This window comes from Staurois parvus, unplaced genomic scaffold (genome assembly GCF_062004578.1).
Source record: "Staurois parvus isolate SC_StPar_1 unplaced genomic scaffold, SC_StPar_1.0 ptg000630l, whole genome shotgun sequence".
In the NCBI taxonomy this organism is placed as follows: Eukaryota; Metazoa; Chordata; class Amphibia; order Anura; family Ranidae; genus Staurois; species Staurois parvus.
In genome coordinates, this window is record NW_028318426.1 from 990,188 (window position 1) to 1,011,785 (window position 21,598).

General features: G+C 43.8%; 1 protein-coding gene across 1 annotated transcript in view; it reads right to left on the bottom strand.

Moving 5' to 3' along the window:
- OLFML2A (olfactomedin like 2A) overlaps window positions 1–21,598 on the bottom strand; it is a 184,217-nt gene that overhangs the window by 46,343 nt on the left and 116,276 nt on the right. The window contains exon 3 of the mRNA XM_089693387.1: window positions 8,144–8,251. Coding sequence (XP_089549513.1) covers window positions 8,144–8,251 — 108 coding nt within the window. The remainder of the gene's footprint in view (window positions 1–8,143; window positions 8,252–21,598) is intronic.

Consider the following 21,598-nt stretch of genomic DNA (forward strand, 5'->3'; position numbering starts at 1 on the left):
GGCAAGGACACAGGGGCCCCATGATCCCCTATTGCCCGGGGGGCCCCATAAGTTGTCAGTCCGCCCCTGGCCCATAGGATTACTATATATACACCTAAAGGTATCCACTTGAGCTTTGGAATATTTTACCCTCTTCACGACCATTTAGCACTGCGCTACTTTAACTGGTAATTGTGCGGTCATGCAAATCTGTACCCAAACAAAATTTATATCATTTTATTTTACACAAATAGAGCTTTCTTTTGTTGGTATTTGATCACCACTGGGTTTTTTATTATATGAACAAAAAAATTGAGATTTTGAAAACAAAAAAATAATATTTTTCACTTTCTGCTATAAAACATATCCATGAAAAAAAATGTAAAAATCAAATTTCTTCATATATGTAGACCAAAATGTATTCTGCCTTTGTTATTTTGTCTTTGGTAAAAAAAAATCTCAATAAGTGTATATTAATTAGTTTTTGTGTAGTGTATATATATACTGGAATTTTTTATTTATTTTATTCTACTAATGGTGGTGATCAGCGACTTGTAGTGGGACTGTGACAGTGCAGCGGGCAATCTGACACTAACTGGCACTTTGTGGGAACTGACTGACATCACCAGTGACACTAATACAGTGATCAGTGCTAATAATATACACTGTCATGGTACTAATGACACTGGTTGGTAAGAGTTTAACATTTAGGGGCAATCAAACGGTAACTGTGTACCTAACAATGTTTACTGTGTGTAATTTACCAACACAGGGCTCTCTTCTGCCATTCGATCAGCTGATCGGTGGGTCCCGGCCATAAATTTGGAGTGGCGGGGGCATGTGCCCCCACCCGGTAATGCTGGATCATATATTTACAGTATATGTGAGGCCACACTGTAGCAGTAAATATACAGTGCAAGGTCGGCAAGCGGGTATTTAAAGAGTGGTCTCTCTGCCCTCTGAAACCTTGCTGAACTGAAGGGGCCCAGGCCCATAAAGGTGGGTCTGCTCTACCCCTCTGTTGGCAGTCTTGGATACTGGTGATATTTACAATATAACAGAATGATTGTAATATCTTTCGTCTCCTATCCAAATCTTCTCCTATAGGATGTATATTAAAAATGAATAAAAGGAAGCCAAGGCCTGTGTGATCAGTCCCACCAATTGCTGACAACACATGATGATTCAAATCTCTGTCCAGCTGTTCACACGACAGGTGAGTTTTAATCCCTCTTCCTCTGTGTCAAAGAGAGATTTATTTTATTGCAGGAAGAATCTGCCACTAGAAATGAGCAACAGCAAAGCACACGGCCCCCCTCAGATTTGCCCCCCTCCATAGGTTTGCATGGAGGAGCTGACAGGTCTCCATCACACACATTGTTCACCTACTGTGCCCACACCCTGGTAGAGGCATTCTTTTATTATCAATGTTTATGTCTCCAACACAAATTGTTTCATTTTCAGTGAGCATATCGCAACACACACTCCACACTCTGTGTTACACCAATTTTCTAGGGATGAGTAAATATGCCTATGCTCAATTTGTTAGGTGTTCAGTGAATCCTATTTGACATTCGTCAGACCCAAACTAGTCACAAACCAGCAAGATTTGCCACAAATCTGAACCTTATCTTTACTCTTCTCCAATGTTTGCAATGACTTCTGTCACAGCTTTCCATACATTGCCTGTAGTACATTCCATGACAAGGGTGCCTAACCTTTTGAAGAACAAGGGCCATTTAAGTGATTTGGTACCCGGTCGCAGGCCACAATGAAATGGTTCCAAATTTCAAATCTTTAATTTTGAATTGCATAATGAACATTTCCCTCCTTCAGCTGCTGATTACCAGCAGAAGGGAGAGGAAGAGAAGCTGGCTTCCAGGGGTTGCAGGAGAAAAATTTAGAGGACCAATTCCTGTATATCCCCCCCCCCCCCTTACAGAAGGCACTCCTGTCCAGGTGTAAAACAGAATGTGACAGGGAGCTGCACAGGCTCCTGGAGCATGGGGTGGGGTTGCCATTGTGATTCCTGATACTACAACAGTGGTTGGGGTGTGTGCTAAAAACACGTCTCAACTATGAAGTCTTATCCTGTAAATGTAAAAGGGCCCTTACTATCCTGAGCCCCCTATAAGGCTGCTTTCACATTGATGCACTGTGGTTTAAGCGCACCGTGGGTGCAGCGCAGTGCACCTGTGGCTTTCCTGCGGGTTAACTGCACTTTGCCATTGACTTCTATTCTTGTGGGTGTGGTGCACTTTCTGGAACCCTCAGGATATAATAGAAGTCTATGGCTCAGTGCACCTAACCCACAGGAAAGCCACAGGTGCACTGTGCTGCAGCCACAGATGAGTGTGAAAGCAGCCTGCTAGCATTGCTCTTCAGGTTGCTAGAAAGGTTCCAGGTGATGTGCATTTGGTATCACTCCACCTGGGATGTGAGACGGCACTACAGAGGAGGAATCGGCTTATGTGACTTATGCTCCCTCCATGGCCGCCTGCCTCCTCTACTGCTGGTTCGATGCACTCTGATGCTCTGGAATGGTGGGTCAGCAGGCCCAGATCGTGAACAGGTTCCTGCGCTTCCCTGGTTTAAAGTCGTGGGCTACATCAGAGGGCTCAGCTTGAGCATCCCTGTTCTATGACTTCTCCCCCTCACTGCCATCTCCCCTTTACCACACTCTGCCTCCTTTCTCTTCACTCTGCTGTCTGTGATCAGCTACTCCGCAGCATTTTCTTCCAGTGGGACATGATCAGCTTCCCCTTTGTTCTACTCCATCTGTCAGTAAAGATCAGTTTCACCCCACCTCTTCTCTCTACTGTCCACGATTAGCTCCTACTCTATCCAACCATGCTCAGCCCTAACCATGCCTAATCCCATTCTCCAAATGATCCGTGATCTGATCATCTTCAGATACTTCTTTTCCCTGTTAATGGTAAGATTCCACCTCCTTTTTTTGTCTTTCCTCCAAACAATAATCATCTCCTCTTTGCCTACTCTCTCTTTCTTTCCAGTCAGTCCTCAGGGCTGGTGATTCCCACTAGGCAAACTAGGCGACCACCTAGGGTACACTGCCACCAAGGGGCACCTGGGCACAGCACAGGCCGGCACTGTCTGCCGACACATCATGAATGCTCCTTCAGCTGAGAGGAAGGGTGGCCGAGGGGAGGAAGAAAGGACAGAGGAAGACACTGGGTGTCTGGGGCCAGTGCAGCAGCTGAGCTGTAGCTCCTTCCAGTGTTCCTCTCAGACAGAGTCCCTTACTGCAAGCTGGCTGGCTGCTGCTGATCACTGTGGAGTTCCAGCCCTTCTGTGCCCATTCATCAGCAGAGGTGTAGCTGCGCCTGTGGAGGAAGGTAATGTCTGACTCTGATGTCTCATGTCTGTGTTAGTGTGACCCAGCCAGCCAGACACCCATCACATGTGCAATGTATCAGTGAGTGATGACATCATTACAATCCCACAGCCTGCTCTTCTAGTGCCTGCTGGGCCTGCTGATCTGTGTCAGTGTTGGTGGTGGTGTGTTGTGTCGGATCTGTTACTGTGTGGGATCGCTCAGCTCAGCTGCCTGCTCTCACAGCGTTTTATCTTCCCCCATTGCCTGGGGAATTCCAGCTTGGGATCTGTCAGAGTGTGTATCTATTTTCCTCCACTCACTGCAACTGTCACCTTGCCACTGCCAGCCACAGATACAGTCCATCCGTGACACTGATCTTGTCTTTAACATTGGTACTGGTGGCATCTTATGGCCGTTATTCTTGCAAATTAAAAGAAATATAGCAGTTTCATGTTATGGTGTTTAATATTTTCTACTGGTTTTTAGAAACTTGTTTCTTTTTTTTTTTTGGAGGGGTGCAAGTAGCTGGTCTTGCCTAGGGTGCAAAATAGTCTAGCACCGGCCCTGTCAGTCCTATCTCTGCCTTCTCTGCCTCTACTAATGTTCAAGGGACAAATGTTTTCTCTTTAACTTTCCACTGCCATAATCAGCTTCCACTCTACCTCCCTGGTTCATAATCCGTAGCCTTTCAGCTTCCTCTATCTCCTTTCCTCTTGTCCATATTTAACCATCATTCTGTCTCCTCCTCCTCGCAAGGTCAGTGATGGGCTGCTGCTCTACCTCCTATACCCCCTACTGCAATATCAGCTTACACTCCTGTGATCACTTTGGTTAGTTTGCAAATTTGACCAAACCACGTGTGTCCAACAAAAATATTGTCTGAATGGACAGTAATGTGTACCAACGTGCTGAATTTAGCCTGAAAAGGCTAAATAGCATTAATCATAAATTGCCCCATTAACACAGGCACACATTTGCTAGCTGTAATAAATAAAAGCAACAGAACAAATATGATTTTTATTTTTTTTTTATTAAATCATGACGTGCCAAGTTTCTAGACTTGGCATGTCATATGCTCAGATTGTACACAGTAGTCTTATTGTAAGAATTTACAATTCAACAATTATTCTGCATATGAGAACGCCAACATGGATACTATAATAATGTCCTGTTAAAACTATCTAATAATGAAATCATGCAGTAATGACCTATTGAGCCTGTTATTTGGGATCAACTTGTTATACATAGATGTTCGCCTTCACTGAAAATAGAAGCGTCCTAAGTCAAATAATGCTTGGTTATTTATAATTTTGGTATGTAATTAAAAGCATACAGTAAAGAATCATACAAATATGGTCTGTTCTGCAGATTTTTAAGCTACTATGCTTGTATGTTCAACCACCTATGGACAGCCTGTCACATTCACTTTGGTCAGTTTAAAGTGATACTAAACCCAGGACCATTCACTATATCTGGTCTCCCACAGTACACACAACATGGAAATACAATTATTTTAGTAAATATAAACTGCTAAATACCTTTTTTCATCGGCAGTATATAACAGTCTTGTGACTTCAGCAGAGCACTGGTTAAAGCTTGTAGGAGAAGTTTTCTTTCTGCTCTAGGAGGATGTGAAACCCCCTGACCCTCTGTCTAGACAGTGCTGATTGTTCCTGTGCTGATCACATGCACTCTCCAAAGAAAAAAAAAACTATCTAGCAATACACACCAAACTGAGCATGTGTATGTGACTACGGATTAATCTGTATCAGATGATCATTTCAACAAGAGGAGGGGCAGAGAAGAAAGAATCAAACAGCCTTTTTACACAATGCAGAGGATTAACCCCTTAGGTTCCACAGTGAGTATAACACGCATACCCAGACTGATTTTACTGTTGTGGGTTTAGTAACACTTTAAACTCTAAAATAGAGAATTAAAGGTTGCCCATTGTAGGCAGTGTCCCCCAACAGAATGACATAAAGTGGAACACTCTGCCCATTGTGCGAAGTGCTGGCTTTTTTCTCCTGACTTGCCTAATGGACTGTGCCAGCAAATTAACAATTCTCACCTTTTTAAATTCTTATTGAGAAGAGATGAATCTGCCATGTTGCAAGAAAATTTTGTGTATGAATTTTTCCTGCAAAAGGTTCTAATTCTTATACATCCTGATTGCACTGGCCCACTGAATCAGGGTAGGACTGGGACGTTTATGGCCAGCCTAACAGAATTGGATTATGCAAGTTATAAGCTAACGCTGACCATAGATGGCTCAAATCTTGGCTGATCCCTGTTGAACCATCTATGAGCAGGTTGATGGTACCCAGATCGATTGTTGTATGGCTTGGGTACAACCAGCCTGTTGGATTTTTTAATGTGATTATTGCCAGCGGCTATAGCTGCTAGCAAGAATCACTGTGTTGTTCTGGTAGGGATGGCTCCCCACCCCCTGAGCTCCCTCTCCAGGAGAACACAATAGCTCCACAGGGGAGACTGTTTTGATGGGGGAATCAAGTGATTTTCTTTCTTGCAACCTGTGGTTGCATGAACGAAAATCACATCGTCTATGGCCAGCTTAAGAGTCCTATTTCCTCAAGACAAACTGTTCTGATGATTGTTTTTTATCTGATTTTAACATTTTACCTGATCACAATTTTCATAATGCAATTTCATATCTTACCCTCTAGTTTCTTTGTGATTCAGAAACGAATCCTGGTTCCTGCTGAATGATTGCGGTAATACAGTCAGGCCTTATTTATACTAGCAGCAAGGACTGCCACTCGTCTGATAAGCAATTAATGGTCAGATCACTTTTCAGAGGCGTTGGGCAAGTGGTGAGGCGGCGACATGTCGCCACCTGTTTTAATCACCTAAATACAGCATTGCAGCGATGTTGCAGCTTGGCCCCATTCACTTGAATGGGTAGTTTTCAGTGAGTAAAAGTGCCCGCAGAACATGGCAGTGGGTATAATTCCTGCCACAGCCACGGAGAAAAGCATCATAAACATGACCTGTGTCCACCTCCAGACACTGCCTTTTCAGCTTAAGATGGAGATGTTGGGGACTGTGTTTTTTTGCTGCCCCCCCAACCACAAGTGTAAATGAGCCATACTGATTCACAGGTAATATCAGTGTTAACTAGGCTTGGGTGGCTAGTTTAAGGGCTCGTGAAATCACTGAACGGTGTTTTTAATTTCCCCCAACCGTTCCCACTTGGGCTCCAAAGGCAGCAACTTGGGCTGTACAAATGGTACACACACAATGCTTTGCAGATGCAGCGGAAATTATACTGCCCACCAAACACAACCCATTCAAGTAAATAGGGCCATGCTGCATATGCCCCACAACCGTGTGCAATACATACAGTTTTGTCCTGATAATGCAGCATTTAGGGGGTTATAACAAGAGGTAAGGAGGTGACATATCGTCTACAGAGTCTTTGCCTCTAGTGTAAACGAGTCCTAAGAGCTGTCAGATTCTGAAATTTAGAAACGAGGAGTAGGAAGCAACCTGATGAGCACCACATACTTGTGTAATGGCAAAGGTACCTACTTCCACAAATGCATACGGTTAAAATGTATACATATTATAAAAATAACTATTCAGTCATATACATGGAATACAGCAAACCAGCTCAGTACCCTGTTTATCATCCAAGCATTGCTGTAAAGCAAGGGTCTCCAAACTTTCTAAGCAAAGGGCCAGTTTACTGCCCTTCAGACTTCATGGAGGCTGTACTGGAAAATATCCTGGCATCAGTGGGAATAAACAATGCCCCATCTTTGGTGTTAGTGAGAGGAATTGTGCCCCATCAATGGTGTCATTGGGAGAAATTGTGCCCCATCATTGGTGTCATTGGGCTCCATTCTTGGTATCATTGGGGTGAACTGTGCCCCATCTATGGTGTCATTGGTTGGAATTGTGCCCATCGTTGGTATCATTGGGAGGAATTGGTTGGTATCAGTGGATTAAATAGTGCTCCAAGGGCCAGATAAAAGCAAGCAAAGGACCTCATCCAGCCCCCGGGCCGCAGTTTGGAGACCACTGCTGTAGAACACCAGTCCCCAACACTTCTCTTGCCTTGATATTCTGACATACTGTAAATGTGATTGCTTCTGATGTTGGAATAGGAATACTGCCTTTTACATACCCCAAAGCCTGATTGATAGATATAATCCAATATGAAGATGTTTTGTAAACCACCAGTTTTTTATTCTGATTTATACATACGAATGTTATAAGTAATCCTGGACAGGCTTTAGGATGTGCAATCCTATTACCCCCCTACTGACCCTGTCTCTAAAATATAGATAGCGGGCATTAAACTTAGATAAAGTAAAAGAATAATTTAGAAAAATTTTAGCTCTGCTGCAGAATTTACTTACCAGTGTTAACAAATGAATGAATGCTCTACATCTATTTTTAGATAAAGCTAGCAATATTAACATATTAAAAAAAAAATACAAATAAACCAACATACCTACCTAAAAGAATCCATCAAACCACAATTGAATTGTTTCCTTGGCTTTAAAAGTCTCCTAAACCCCCCAAAAGGTAACATTTTCTATAGTAGAAGAGCCCCTAAAAACATCCACATATTTGTGTCGGCATAACGTCAGCAGTATAAACTCTGTATACTTGACATGCATGTAGCAATCTCCTGAGGACTGTTTTGTATGTTAGCTGTTATTTTGGGAAAACCTGGCTCACACATTTTGCAGTTTTTCTTATACTGGTTGAAGTGTGCTCGGTTCAGGGGCAAACATTTACAGATGAGTTAGCAGATGTCTGTAAACTAGGTACGCTTGCAGTGATAATTGTTCCTACCTCTTCCAGAGTGTTCATCTGTGACACAACTTTGTTGATGTAAGAATGTACTTTCATCAGATCCATGCTGTACAGAGTTCCTTCCAGTAAGTCTACCATAGATTGCAGCTATGAAAAAAAGGACAAATTAATATATTCATAAAGACATCGCCTTTGTCTCCTCTTTTTCTGATTAACACAATATTTAGTGACCAGGTAACATTTTAATTAGTTCATAGCAAAATGTATCTGTACAAAGCATGATCACTATGTATGTCTGGTTCAATACTACTGTTTAAAATGCATAGCTGGCTCCAGACAACCCTTTTCCTCTACAGTAACAGCATTACTATTTATGGTATTATTTATGACTCAGCAACAGAGTATTAACACACAGTGATAGCATTTATTAGCTAATATGGTATCCTATATAATAAATTGCAACACACAGATTGGGTCTTTCCCCAGTGAGATCCCACCTCCAGCAATCACACATTCTTCTTCTTTTCCCTGTATCCTTCTTCAGCACACACAATCTCCACTTGCTCATCCAAAGACACCTAAGGCCTCAAGGCCATGGACGGTGAAAGGATGAAAAATATACTGAGTATAAAAATTCTAGGCATTTTCCTTCATCTTGGGAGCCGCAGGTGCAGCATAGAGTCTGTTACCAGACCCCTGTTTGGTCGTCAGCTCCACCCAAGCTGACCAGACACCCCCCCCATCTTCTTCACACCCAGGAACCATATAAGGTACGCACACGCCTGTAATTGGGGATGACACCGCCATCTTAGATTACTCACATTCTCCTGGACTAAGACCCACCTTTGACAAAAGCATAATTTCCGAACAACACATGCTTCGCCTCCATTACTTTATGTTCAACATCAAGAACTTGCCACAGTGTAGATTCAAAATTAACATAGGATTGCTACCCATCTCTTCCATCCTCCTCACTACAGGTCCTCCAAAGGTGGTTTCTCTAATTTCTCTGTTGTGAGCCTACTTGAAGGCTCCACTTTCTCAGACTACAGGCTTAAATCTTGGTATACCAGAGAAAGCCCTTTCCCATCACCCCAGGGCCAGGGCAAGGGGTGGGCAGGAGGGTCGGCTGCCCTGGGCGCAATGGTTTACTGTAGGGATGGGGGCACCTTCCTTCTGTTACAAGGCTCACAGTAGTGACAATGGAAATGATTTTGACAAGCAAGTCAAGCATCCCCTAAGCTTGTACTTCATGAAAGGAGTGGGGTCGGGGATGCAGTTTAGCATCTTTGCCCTGGGCACTGCATGACCTTGTCCCGACACTATATCACTCTCTACTCCAGGCTCCTCTATTTCTAGAACACATAGGGCTGAACATCTCCACCCACCATACCCACCTAGGGGAGGGTTCTTACTAAAAGGGGTACTAACCTCTGCTTACAAGCGTGCCATTCAAGTTATGCCTGCGTGTGGCAGTACTCTTGAAGCATCAATGCTTTAGTGCATCTGCATTTACTCATGCACACATCTGATGTATATTCAAAGCAAGGACGTTTTCTCATGACTGAGAGCCCACAGGTGCCGTGTTTAGCCTGTCCTACAAGTGAATAGTTGTACTTGGCACTTACAGCCCCCTATGGATGGGAAAATGTCTCTCAGCTCATATGTTATAAACCCTCAACACTCAGTGATAAGTCCTCATCTCATGTACATTTCCCTTCATCAGCCAGTCCTTAGCACATTTCTAATAACCCCTAAAGCCTAGTGCATTCCTCTCCTGCACATACTACCCATCGTCATATCCTCAGCATTCCATTCCTGCACGTACTATCCACTGCCATACCCTACATCATATTACTCTCCTGCACATACTGCCTGCTCCCACACCTTCTGCACTTCTCTCCTGCGTATAATGTCTGCTGTCATATGCTCAGCATTCCTCTCCTACACATACTACCCACTGTCAAATCCTCAGCAATCCTCTGCTACACATACTAACTGTTGTCATATCCTCAGCATTCTTCTCCTACACGTGTGGGCTAGGTGCTGCGTGGCGCAATGGCAGTAATGACAGAGAGGCCACCTGGAACCACACCCTACCACTAGTGTTGTCCCTGGCAGACAGAGTATCTCTCCCTACACTAGCAAAAACTCGCAAAAGCATGCCAAAACCTGGACCTAAAAAGGCTTTGCTTGACCCAAGATGGCTTCCAGGGTCACGTGGATGCAGCATAGCCAACCGGAAGCAGTTCCAGTGGACCTAGGAAACACTACCCTGTCATATCCTTAGCATTCCTCTCCTGCACATACTACCCACTGCCATACCCTACATATTCCTCTCCTGCACATACTGCCTGCTCCCACACTGTCTGCACTTCTCTCCTGCATACTGGATGTCTGTTGTCATATCTGCAGCAATTCTCTTCTACACATAGTACCCAGTGTCATATCCTCATTAATCCTCTCCTGCACATACTACCCACTGTCAGGGCCGCCATGGATGGGGGTGGGCAGCCAATACCCATGTAGGGGGCCCGGGTTTCCTGAGGTGCCTGAGCCCCAACTAACCAGTTGTTGCTGCTGTTTAGTAGCAAGCGGGGCGGACTGACCCATTGTGCACTCGGCCAGTAGGGGGCCCCATAAAAGACTCCTGGGGATGGAGGTTTCTAAGGCAGGGGAGAACTGATATAAAGGAACTGTGAGCTAATGGGGTCACTACTAGGAGGTTCTGACTGCTAACCATTAGGTCAGCAGTCAGCAGCATCCCGCTTATAGACCCCTCAATAGATCAGAGTCTCCTTATATCAGCACCAAGGGCCTGTGCCCCCTGGATGTGGGCCTGTGTTGTGACGGTTTCTTTGCTGGATTGGCTATCTTTTTGCTGGATTGGCTGTCTTTTTGCTGGATTGGACTGTCTATTTGAATTTATGAGGCTGTCTCTTTGCTGGATTGAGCTGTCTCTTTGAAAAGGTAGTGCAGTTACTGTTAGTGTAGGGTCCTGCTCAAAAGAATCTACCTTCTCTTGGTGGCAGGCTTCATATTTTTTGGCCAAAATATAATTCCTTACAGTTAAATCTTGAAAGCACTGATGCCTTGGAATACACGTTTCATTTTCATATATTTATTTGTAAGAGTGTTAAAAAACAAACAGTGGATGCACTGAAGTACTCAGTGGGATGGGCCAATGGGCGGATTTGGTAGGATGGCTAGTGGGCGGGTGCTGGGAAATGTAGGTGGTCAGGCTTGGGGAGCCCAAGCCTAAAGCTGTGTAAGGGGCCCCCAAATTTCTGATGGCTGCCCTGCCCACTGTCATATCCTCAATAATCCTGTCCTACACCTACTGTGAACAGCTCACTAAGACACTTCTCTGGCATTGTTTTTTTTATATTTACAACATGACCTGTTCTGGAATGGGCACACTTTTTGCTAGAATATAAATAAAAGGTGTAGAGAGTGGCCATGCCTGATCCATTTCTAGCTGCCTGGCTGTTTTGCTAACTATAGGTTCAATGCCAAAGAAAGGGAGACTCCCTAAACTGCAACAAAAGCAGTGGGACTCTGTGAATGGGGGATCTGCACATAGTAAACATTTGTGCATGTAATGGCTGCAAATATTTGAAAAAAGCAAAAAGTATAGTATTTTAATGAATTATATAGTTCTATGGACTAGCCCTGACTACTTTTTTCCTCCAGTCCCCATTGAACAGTAATAGTCGACCCCCTTTCTTTTCAGTGCATCACAAGTTCCAGCATTGGCACTGATGTGGCCATGGGAAGAAGAAAAGATCCTCTCTTATGTATTTTTCCAGCTCACAACATTTAGTGAGAGCCTGTGACATTTACCACACTTTGATTTCAAAGGCTTCTTTGTGGAGTCCAAACATTAGTCAGTTATTACTATGTAGAGGAATTCATCAATGTCCTAAGTATAACTGAACGTCACATCATAATTATATCTTTTTTAGTGTTAGTACATTGAAGCTAGCCAAGAAGTACTGTTGGGATGATACAATAAATCATACTTTTTGTTACTACAGATAAGTTGATGCACCCAACAGGTAAGATTGTATTTCTCATGGTTATGGTGATATTATCCCCCGCATAATATTTCAGACTTGGCAACCTCTACTCTAGAGTCTCACTGTAAGTTCCTATTGCAGGGGAGGCCTACAATGTTGCTTGTATTTTAGTACAGATGTCTGAAAAAATCAGTGAGCTAATAACAAAAGCAGGAAATGACATTTCTGGGGGAGTTATGTACACCTGGTTGGCATATGGAATTTAATTTTTTTTTACAGTTTTAGAAAATTACAGCAGCTTTGAATTGATATGGAAAGGTAATTTTTAATAACAAAACATTCCAAAATTTTATATGATATATTATTGTTTTACTTTTGATATATATTATATTTTTTTTACTCATTTACAAAAGTGTAATTCCCCTTTAAAGTTGAACTCCAGGTATGATCTTTATCACACACTTTCTTTAGTCTAGCTTGATACAATGTAAGTATGCATACAGTATTGAGATACTGTATGCATACTTACATTGTATCAAGCTAGACCAGGGGTAGGCAACCTGCGGCTCTCCAGTTGTTGCAGGACTACAAGTTCCATCATGCATCTGCAAGTCATAGCTGTAACTGATAGTTTTGTAATGTTGCTATGCCTCATGGGAAATGTAGTTCCACAACAGCTAGAGAGCCGCAGGTTGCCTACCCCTGAGCTAGACTAAAGAAAGTGTGCGATAAAGATCATACCTGGAGTTCAACTTTAAAGGGGAATTACACTTTTGTAAATGAGTAAAAAAAATATAATATATATCAAAAGTAAAACAATAATATATCATTATACCTGAAGGGACACAGGAGAAGCTGACAATCACTGTACTAGTCCTCACTACTACAGATGTGAATGCAATCTTATGGGTTCTGTGTGAGCTTCTTCCCCTCTGTACACTGGAGGTCACTCACTTGGCACTACTGTCCTTCATAAAACACCTTGTATGTATTTCAATGCATACAAGGCATCCTAGGATTAGACAAGGTGGAGGGGCAGTGACATCATAATCTCCACCTCATCCAATCAAAGCTTTTTTTTTGTTTCCACTGTGAAGGTAGAAGGCTAATCTGTAATAAGGGTGCATGTGTGTAATATAGATAATAGGTAGGCAGACAGGCAGATATATGGAAATTTAGGTGACAATTATGGATCAAACAGTCAAAAACTACTGAATAAAACTGAAGAGTTTGCACCCTTATGTGCAACTACACTGCTCAAAATAATTAAAGGAACACATCAGATCTCAATGGGGAAAAATATCATGCTGGATAGCTATACTCATTTGGACTGGGAAATGTGTTAGGAATGTAAGGATGCCCCATCGTTTGATGGAAGTGAAAATTATCGACATACAGAGGACTGGATTCAAAGACACCCCAAAAATCAAAGTGAAAATTATGCAGCAGGCTAGTCCATTTCCTGAAATTTCATTGCAGCAACTCAAAATGGTACTCAGTTGTTCGTATGGCCCCCACGCGCTTGTATGCATGCCTGACAATTTCAGGGCATGCTCTTAATGAGAAGACAGATGGTGTGACAGGAGTGACTTTTGGGGGTGGGGGAACCCCTGTCTCAGCTCCCCATATCCCTATTATGTGTAAGTCGCCCTGTGCCTGTTAGGGGTACAGGGTGGAATGTTCTAATATTGAGGTGGGGGGGTGTTCATTGTTCACTGCCATGTGGCTGCATCCCATTGTTCTATTGTGTGTCTTGCATGGGAGCAAACTATTATGGAATATATGGGCTTGCTTATTGTCTACTGCCACATGGTGTATCCCATTGTTCTATTGTGTGTCTTGCTTGGGAGCAAACTATTATGGGATGTATGGGTTTGTGTATTGTCTACTGCCACATGGTGTATCCCATTGTTCTATTGTGTGTCTTGCTTGGGAGAAAACTATTATGGGATATATGTGCTTGTACTGGCTTGGTGGGAAATGTTTCCGGCAGCCCTTCCCCCTGATGGGACGGCCTGCTCATGTGTTTCCTGTTACTGGGTGTATTTCACCGCCCTGTGTATATATCTTGTATCTAGGTTAAAATAAAGCAGTCTATCTCCTGGTTTCCTTCCAAGACTGGTGTGTCTCGTCTTATATGGTCAGCGGTGGTGTCCGTGGATCTTTGTTCGGACAGAAATACTTGTTCCCAAAGTGCTGTATCAAAGCAAAATAATAGAATGTTATGTGGAAGGGAAAAGTGTGGAAGAAAAAGGTGCACAAGCAGCAGGGATGACCGCAGTCTGGAGAGGATTGTCAGGAAAAGGATATTCTAAAGTATTGGGGACTTTCACAAGAAGTGGACTGAGGCTGGAGTCAGTGCATCAAGAGCCACCACACACAGACAGATCCTGGACATGGGCTTCAAATGTCGTATTCCTCTTGTCAAGCCGCTCCTGAACAACAAACAATGTCAGAAGTGTCTTACCTGGGCTAAAGAAAAACAGACCTGGTCAGTTGCTCAGTGGTCCAATGTCCTCTTTTCTGAGGAGAGCAACTTTTGCATCTCATTTGGAAACAAAGGACCCATTGTATGGAGGAAGAATGGAGAGGCACACACTGCAAGATGCTTGAAGTCCAGTGTGAAGTTTCCACAGTCTGTTTTGATTTGGGGATCCATGTCATCTGCTGGTGTTGGTCCACTGTGCTTCATTAAGTCCAGGGTCAACGCAGCCATCTACCAGGAGATTTTGGAGCACTTCATGCTTCCTTCCGCAGACGAGCTTTATAGGGATGCTGACTTAATTTTCCAGCAGGACTTGGCACCTGCCCACACTGCCAAAAGCACCAAAACCTGGTTCAATGACCGTGGGATTACTGTGCTTGATTGGCCAGCAAACTTGCCTGACCTGAACCCTATAGAGAATCTATGGGGCATTGCCAAGAGAAAGATGAGAGACATGAGACCGAACAATCCGGAACAGCTAAAGGCCGCTATTGAAGCATCCTGGTCTTCCATAACACCTCAGCAGTGCCACAGGCTAATAGCTTCCATGCCCCACCGCATTGAGGCAGTAATTGCTGCAAAAGGGGCCCAAACCAAGTACTGAGTACATATGCATGCTTATACTTTTCAGAGGTCCGATATTGTTCTATGTACAATCCTTGTTTTATTGATTGCATGTAATATTCTAATTTCCTGAGATTGTGGATTTGGGGTTTTCATGAGCTGTAAGCCATAATCATCACAATTATGACAAATCACAGCTTGAACTATCTTGCTTTGCATGTAATGAGTCTATCTCATATATTAGTTTCACCTTTTAAGTTGCACTACTGAAATAAATGAACTTTTGCACGATATTCAAATTTTTCGAGTTTCACCTGTATATTGGATCCCCTGTTCCTGTGCCCATGACTCTGATAATATCACCTGGCTGGGAGGGGGATATTTATTGCAGATGTATGTAGAGATGTGCTGGTTGCTTTAAATCTTAAACAGCAGTTGCAAAGCATTTTTTTTTTCCCTCTCTGTGAGTGACAGACAGGGAAAGCAAGACTGTGCTCTGATTGGTTGTTGCTACAGCTGAGAAGGATCCACCCATAGCAGCATTGTTGCAGCTGGACCTATGATTGGCTGTGGAGGAAAGGAGAGAGGCAAAAGGAAGAAGAAGCACATGTGAGGGAGGAGACATTTTCAGGGGACCGCATGGAGCAAGAGCTCCGGGTGTAAAGTCACAGAGTCTCACTCTTTGTGCTGCTAGAGCCCATGGGCTGGGCTGGGAGTGTGTAGCAGAGGAATTGTTGCAGGAGGACAGTGTGCAAATCAAGGACTACTACTGTCTAATGCTGAGTACTCTGTGATGAAAGGTGATTTTGATATTGCTGCATTTGCTGTTCATCTCCGGAGAATGGTCATGAGAAACCCTTCTCTCTAATTCTCAGAGTGACACAGATCTTGGAAAGCCAAAGCTGCTCAGAATTAGCTATTCCTGCTGCTGATTGATGAGAGAACTCTGTCTCTGTATATTACTGGTGACTGTCTCCTCAACACTTGTGCTGTGGCTGAAGAGTGTGTTTAGTTCCAAATCCCCACAGAAGCTTGCTTCTTTAAATATACTGAGCAAGTGTCAGTATATCAGGATTTACCTGTATGGTAAAGATTTTTGTTGAAATGTTGTTTTTCTTCTATTACAATGTTCACTAGAAGATTCTGCTTAAAGGAGACTGTGCTATCCTGCTACCCCTGGATTACAAATACTCTCCCATTTAGAGAGTGAGCGCTCTTCCATTGATTAAAGGGCCCCAACGTTGAGAGACTTTAAGTTTCATCCCACTGGCCAGTGGTTAGGTAGGACATTTCTGCTTTAGATAGTACTGCTATAACAAATGTCAATAAGCTGCTAAATCTCATTAACAGTTATTGTTCATGTGTCAATGTCACTCTCATATGTCACCCTAGTCAGTGTGATACTAGTCAGTTTTTGGAGTCTTTGGCGAGTGAATTGTAACTTCTTACTAACTGTGTTATGCAAAGTGGAATCTGTGTTTTAAGTACATTACCTGTGTTAAATCGGCTAGTTCTTTTTCAGGGTTTGTCTTCTTCAATCAAACCCATAAAAAATATTCTCAGTGTCGAAGTGTTCTGGGTATAATCGGAGGTGTCACCAGATTCAGGTGGGAGTTGAACCTTTATATCTAGCCAAGTTCCACCCAAAGGTGTGCTACATGTATATGCAGTACCCCAGTAGCAAAAGAGATATAAAATAAATTAATATTAATAAATATATTGTAAATATCAATCAATGGATGAAGAAATCAACTCCTAAACTCTATACTGGACAATCTGAACTAAGGAGAGCTAGTGTATGTCACCCTAACAGTTCAGCTGTCTTTAATATATTCTCTTCTGCTGGTCAGGTTGTTTGGGCCCAACTCTTATGTCAAAGTGGTCAGGATATTGTCCCTTTAAAGTGGAATAATATTCACATCAGCTCCAGCGATGCGGCGTCCCCGAGTTCTCCACCTGGCTGCTGCCCTGTTCGGGAGGCTGGCTTCAGGTCTCGATTGCTGAACACTTGTCATTGGCTGGGCAGGGATGACATCACTCCTGCTCATGTTTGTGAGTTCAGTCAGATTCAGCATTGCTGAATTTGTACTGTACAAGGGTGAACAGGCAGGTAAGTAGTTTTAATGTAGAAGAGATACAACATGCCTCTTCTGCCTTAAAAAAATCCTGATTGTCTGCCAATTTTTATTTTTCAGCATACAGGTTCCACTTTAAGCACTGATGATTATACTGACTCTGGTCCCTTTAAGTACTGATAATGACACTAGCTCTGTAGGTAATGCTGTCCTTCCTTTGTCAGGCAAGCAGCAAAGGCAGGAAGCTTGATCAGCATCCATGGTATCCTTCATTGATCCAGAATATCTGTCTCTATGCCTTTCTCCCTCTCTGATGTAAGGTGAGCAGCCTGTTTCCAGTCTGATGTGCACTGAGTCTTCTCAGAACATCCTCCACACTTCTTCTCAGCCCAGGAAAACAGCAGGGAACCACCTTTCCTCTTTGTCCCACTGCCTTGCGGGATTTGCAGTTTACTCCTACTAGCTCACCAAGCTAACTCAGTCTTTCAGAACTACTACATCTCCCCCAGTCCTTGAACTCCACATCATGTGTGCCTTCCTATTGGGTAAGAGTCCAGTGTGTGTGAAGGACCGTGCTGGACTGCTGAACCTGCAAATGAGTTATGGGTGGATATCAAGGAGATTAATATAGTGGAAGTCTCTTCTAGGATGTTGCTTCCCAAAGATGGGTTGTGGTAGTTTTATTTGTTGAGTTCTTGGGGCTGCTGTTTTACTGATACAACCACTAGCTCAGTTTCAGCTGGAGTAACTGATCACATGATACAGGCTCAATCACAGTGGCCCTATACCATGTGATAGCTGTGGCCAATCACATCAATCACAATAGTAAACAATAGCAACATGAATGGATGACAATGTGTACTGCGCTGCCCGACTGTTATGACCCTGGCTATCCTACGACTCTGTTCCAGTCCTGTGTCCTGGCTACATACCTGGCTCTGCTGTGGCAATGATCAGGGTCAATGTAACTGGTGAAGAAGTGATTAGGGACAAAATTACTAGTGTGGCAATGATGAGGGACAATATGACTGGTGTGGTGGTGGTCAGGGACATTGTGACTGATGCATCAGTGATTAGGGACACTGTGATCAGGATCAGGAGGAAATTCCAGAGTCAGGAACAGAGCCGAAGTCAGGAATCGGGGGGGCAGGAGAGTACTCAGAGTCGGGTCAGGAACAAGCCGGGTCAAAACCAAAGGAAATCGCACAGGAAACAAGCAGGACACGGGGGAGCTGAAGACTAGTCAGCACTGAATGAGCACCGAGGTGCTCTTTAAATAGCCCGCCCAGCGCCGACAGGCGTGCCTGGGTCCTAGTGCCTGCCGGTGCCGTCATTGGTGACAGGCGCGCCTGGGTCCTAGTGCCTGCCTGTATGCCTTGTCGGGATCCTGCACATGCGCAGATCCATGTGCTGCGGCGATTTTGTTCCCTGACAGAGCAGCTGCTAAAGTACCATTACATAGCAGCAAACAGATATTTGAAGCTGCTGGTGCTTCTGGAGTCCCACGGACATCAAGGTGTAGAGTCCCCCAGAGTCTTGCAACTGTGCATAAACCTTCTATTCGGCCACCACTAACCAATGCTTACTAGCAGAAACAGCTGCATTGGGCAGAAAAATACATGAAGACTAATTTTCAAACAGTCCTGTTCACTGATGAGTGCCGTGCAACCCTGATATGGTCCAGATGGATGGAGTAGTGCATGGTTGGTGGACGGCCACCCTGTTCCAACAAGGCTGCAACGTCAGCAAGGCGGTGGTGGAGTCATGTTTTGGGCCGGAATCATGGGAACAGAGCTGGTCAGCCCCTTTAGGGTCCCCGAAGGTGTAAAGATGACCTCTGCAAAATACGTGGAGTTTATGACTGACCACTTTCTTCCCTGGTACAGAAGGAAGAACTATGCTTTCCGTAATAAAATCATCTTCATGCATGACAATGCACCATCTCATGCTGCAAAGAATACCTCTGCATCAATGGCTGCTATGGGGATAAAAGTAGAGAAAGTCATGGTGTGGCTTCCATCCTCCCCTGACCTCAGTCCTATTGAGAACCTTTGGAGCATCCTCAAGCAAAAGATCTATGAGGGTGGGAGGCAGTTTACATCCAAACAGCAGCTCTGGGAGGCTATTCTGACATCTTGCAAACAAATTCAAGCAGAAACTGTCCAAAAACTCACAAGTTCAATGGATGCAAGACTTGTGAAGCTGCTATCAAATAAGGGGTCCTATGTTAAAATGTAAAAAGTTAAAATGTTGTTAAAAGTTTGATTGAAATAGCTTTTGATTTCAGTAAATATGCTGCAAACACAACAAATGACAATTTTCAGTTCTTTACAACCTATAAAGTGTTTTGAAACTTACTGTACGTAATAATTTGGAACAGTGCATTGTAAGTTTTTTATGTTTAAAAAAATACTGTTATCATTAGGAGGTTTGTTCAATAAAATTTGAATTGTACTCTTAATAGTTGATAACATGAGAATTATGCTGACTGTTATTTATATAAATTATTTAGGTAAATGAGAAAAATATCATTTGCATAATAATTTGGAACAGGGTGTAGTTACAGTGTCCCTGATCATTGCCACACCAGGTACAGTGTCCCTGATCATTGCCACACCACTTACAGTGTCCCTGATCACTGCCACACCAGTTACAGTATCCTTGATCGCTGCCACACTAGTTACAGTGTCCATGATCACTGCTACACCAGTTACAGTATCCCTAATCATCGCCACACCAGTTACAGTGTCCCTGATCACTGCTACACCAGTTACAGTAACCCTGATCACTGCCACACCAGTTACAGTATCCCTGATCATCGCCACACCAGTTACAGTATCCCTGTTCACTGCCACACCAGTTACAGTATCCCTGATCATCGCCACACCAGTTGCTGTGCCTCTAGTAGCAGTGTACCTGATAGCCACCACACCAGTCATATTGACTGCCACACAGAACAAGTGTATGACAGCAACATTGTTTCTGATTGTCACACCAGTCCTAGTGTCACCAGACCAGTGTTTCTAATTGCTGCAACACTAGTCCCCAGCTGCACTAGACCTGTGTAACCCAACAACAGTGTTCCTGACCACACCAGTGCAGTGTTGCCTCTGCTTGCTGCCTGCACTAACCCTGGCCTGTTTACTGACTAGATTTCTGTCTACTGCATGGACAGATCCTTTGCCTGTTTGCTGACCATGTCTCATCCTGTGGCTGAACTGACCCATCTGCATGTCCACCAGACTTTGTTCCTGCAGGACACCCATTCCAGCCATCCCCTATGGACAACTGCACTCCTGGCACCACAGAAACTCTTTTGTTTTTGTATTTAATTACTTCATTTTCTTTCTTTTTTTATCAAACACCTTGGACTATCTACTTTGCAAAACGGGGTCACTGGGGGATATGTGTGCTGTCCTGGCATTTTAAAAATGAGATAGGCAGTCAGTACATTTGGACTTTTAGATGTGTTTCTTAGCAGACACAATGTACAGGGGTATGGATAATGGCAGTGGCGTAGGCACACACTCAGGATAAAGTGGATGGACCGATATTTGTATTCAATATTACCAAATATGTAACTATTATAAAAATTAGTTACCAATGATCTATATAGCACAGCATAGTCTCAAGTGACTGTATTAATGTGTAAGGCTAGCCATAGATGATTCAGATTTTTTAATTCAGCCTGTTAAAAACAGATTCCTCCAGCCACCCAAGCAAAGTGGCAAGGCATTGTAGCCACAGTCCACACATTGCGACCCTCCCAGGTGTGATGACACTTCCAGTCTTGTGCAGTCTATTCAGTGGTGTATTTAGGTTTTGTGCTGCCCTAGGCAACCCGCTGCAGAAAGAGCCTGACATTGACCAAGAGCACCCCTGCCCTCCACCCGAGCCTTCCCTACCACTGCCCCCCATACACAAGCCACCATCCCCCCATGGTGAGAGAGAGAAAGACACTCACCTTCACAGCTCCGGACATCCCCAGGAACGAGAGTCGGGCTGGGTACACCGTCATGAAACCCGCAGCATCTCTTGGAATCCCCCAGGTCCCCATGCCGCGTGTGTCCCTTCTTCCGTCCCTTCTTCCGAGAGGCAATGCTGCCCCCCCCTGAAAAATGTCGCCCTAGGCAAATGCCTTGTTTGCCTTTGGGTAAATACACCCCTGAGTCCATTTGCTCAATGGAGGCTCCAGGATTTCTGGTTTTGTTTCTGGTGTACTACACAGCTTCTGGCAGTGGCATCTGTTTCCTGGCTTCTAAAGACACACTGAGGCTCAACAGCTAACTGCACGGGGTGGATGACATGCTCTTGTGCTCATTAACCTTGTGAGCTGCCACTTGTTTTATAT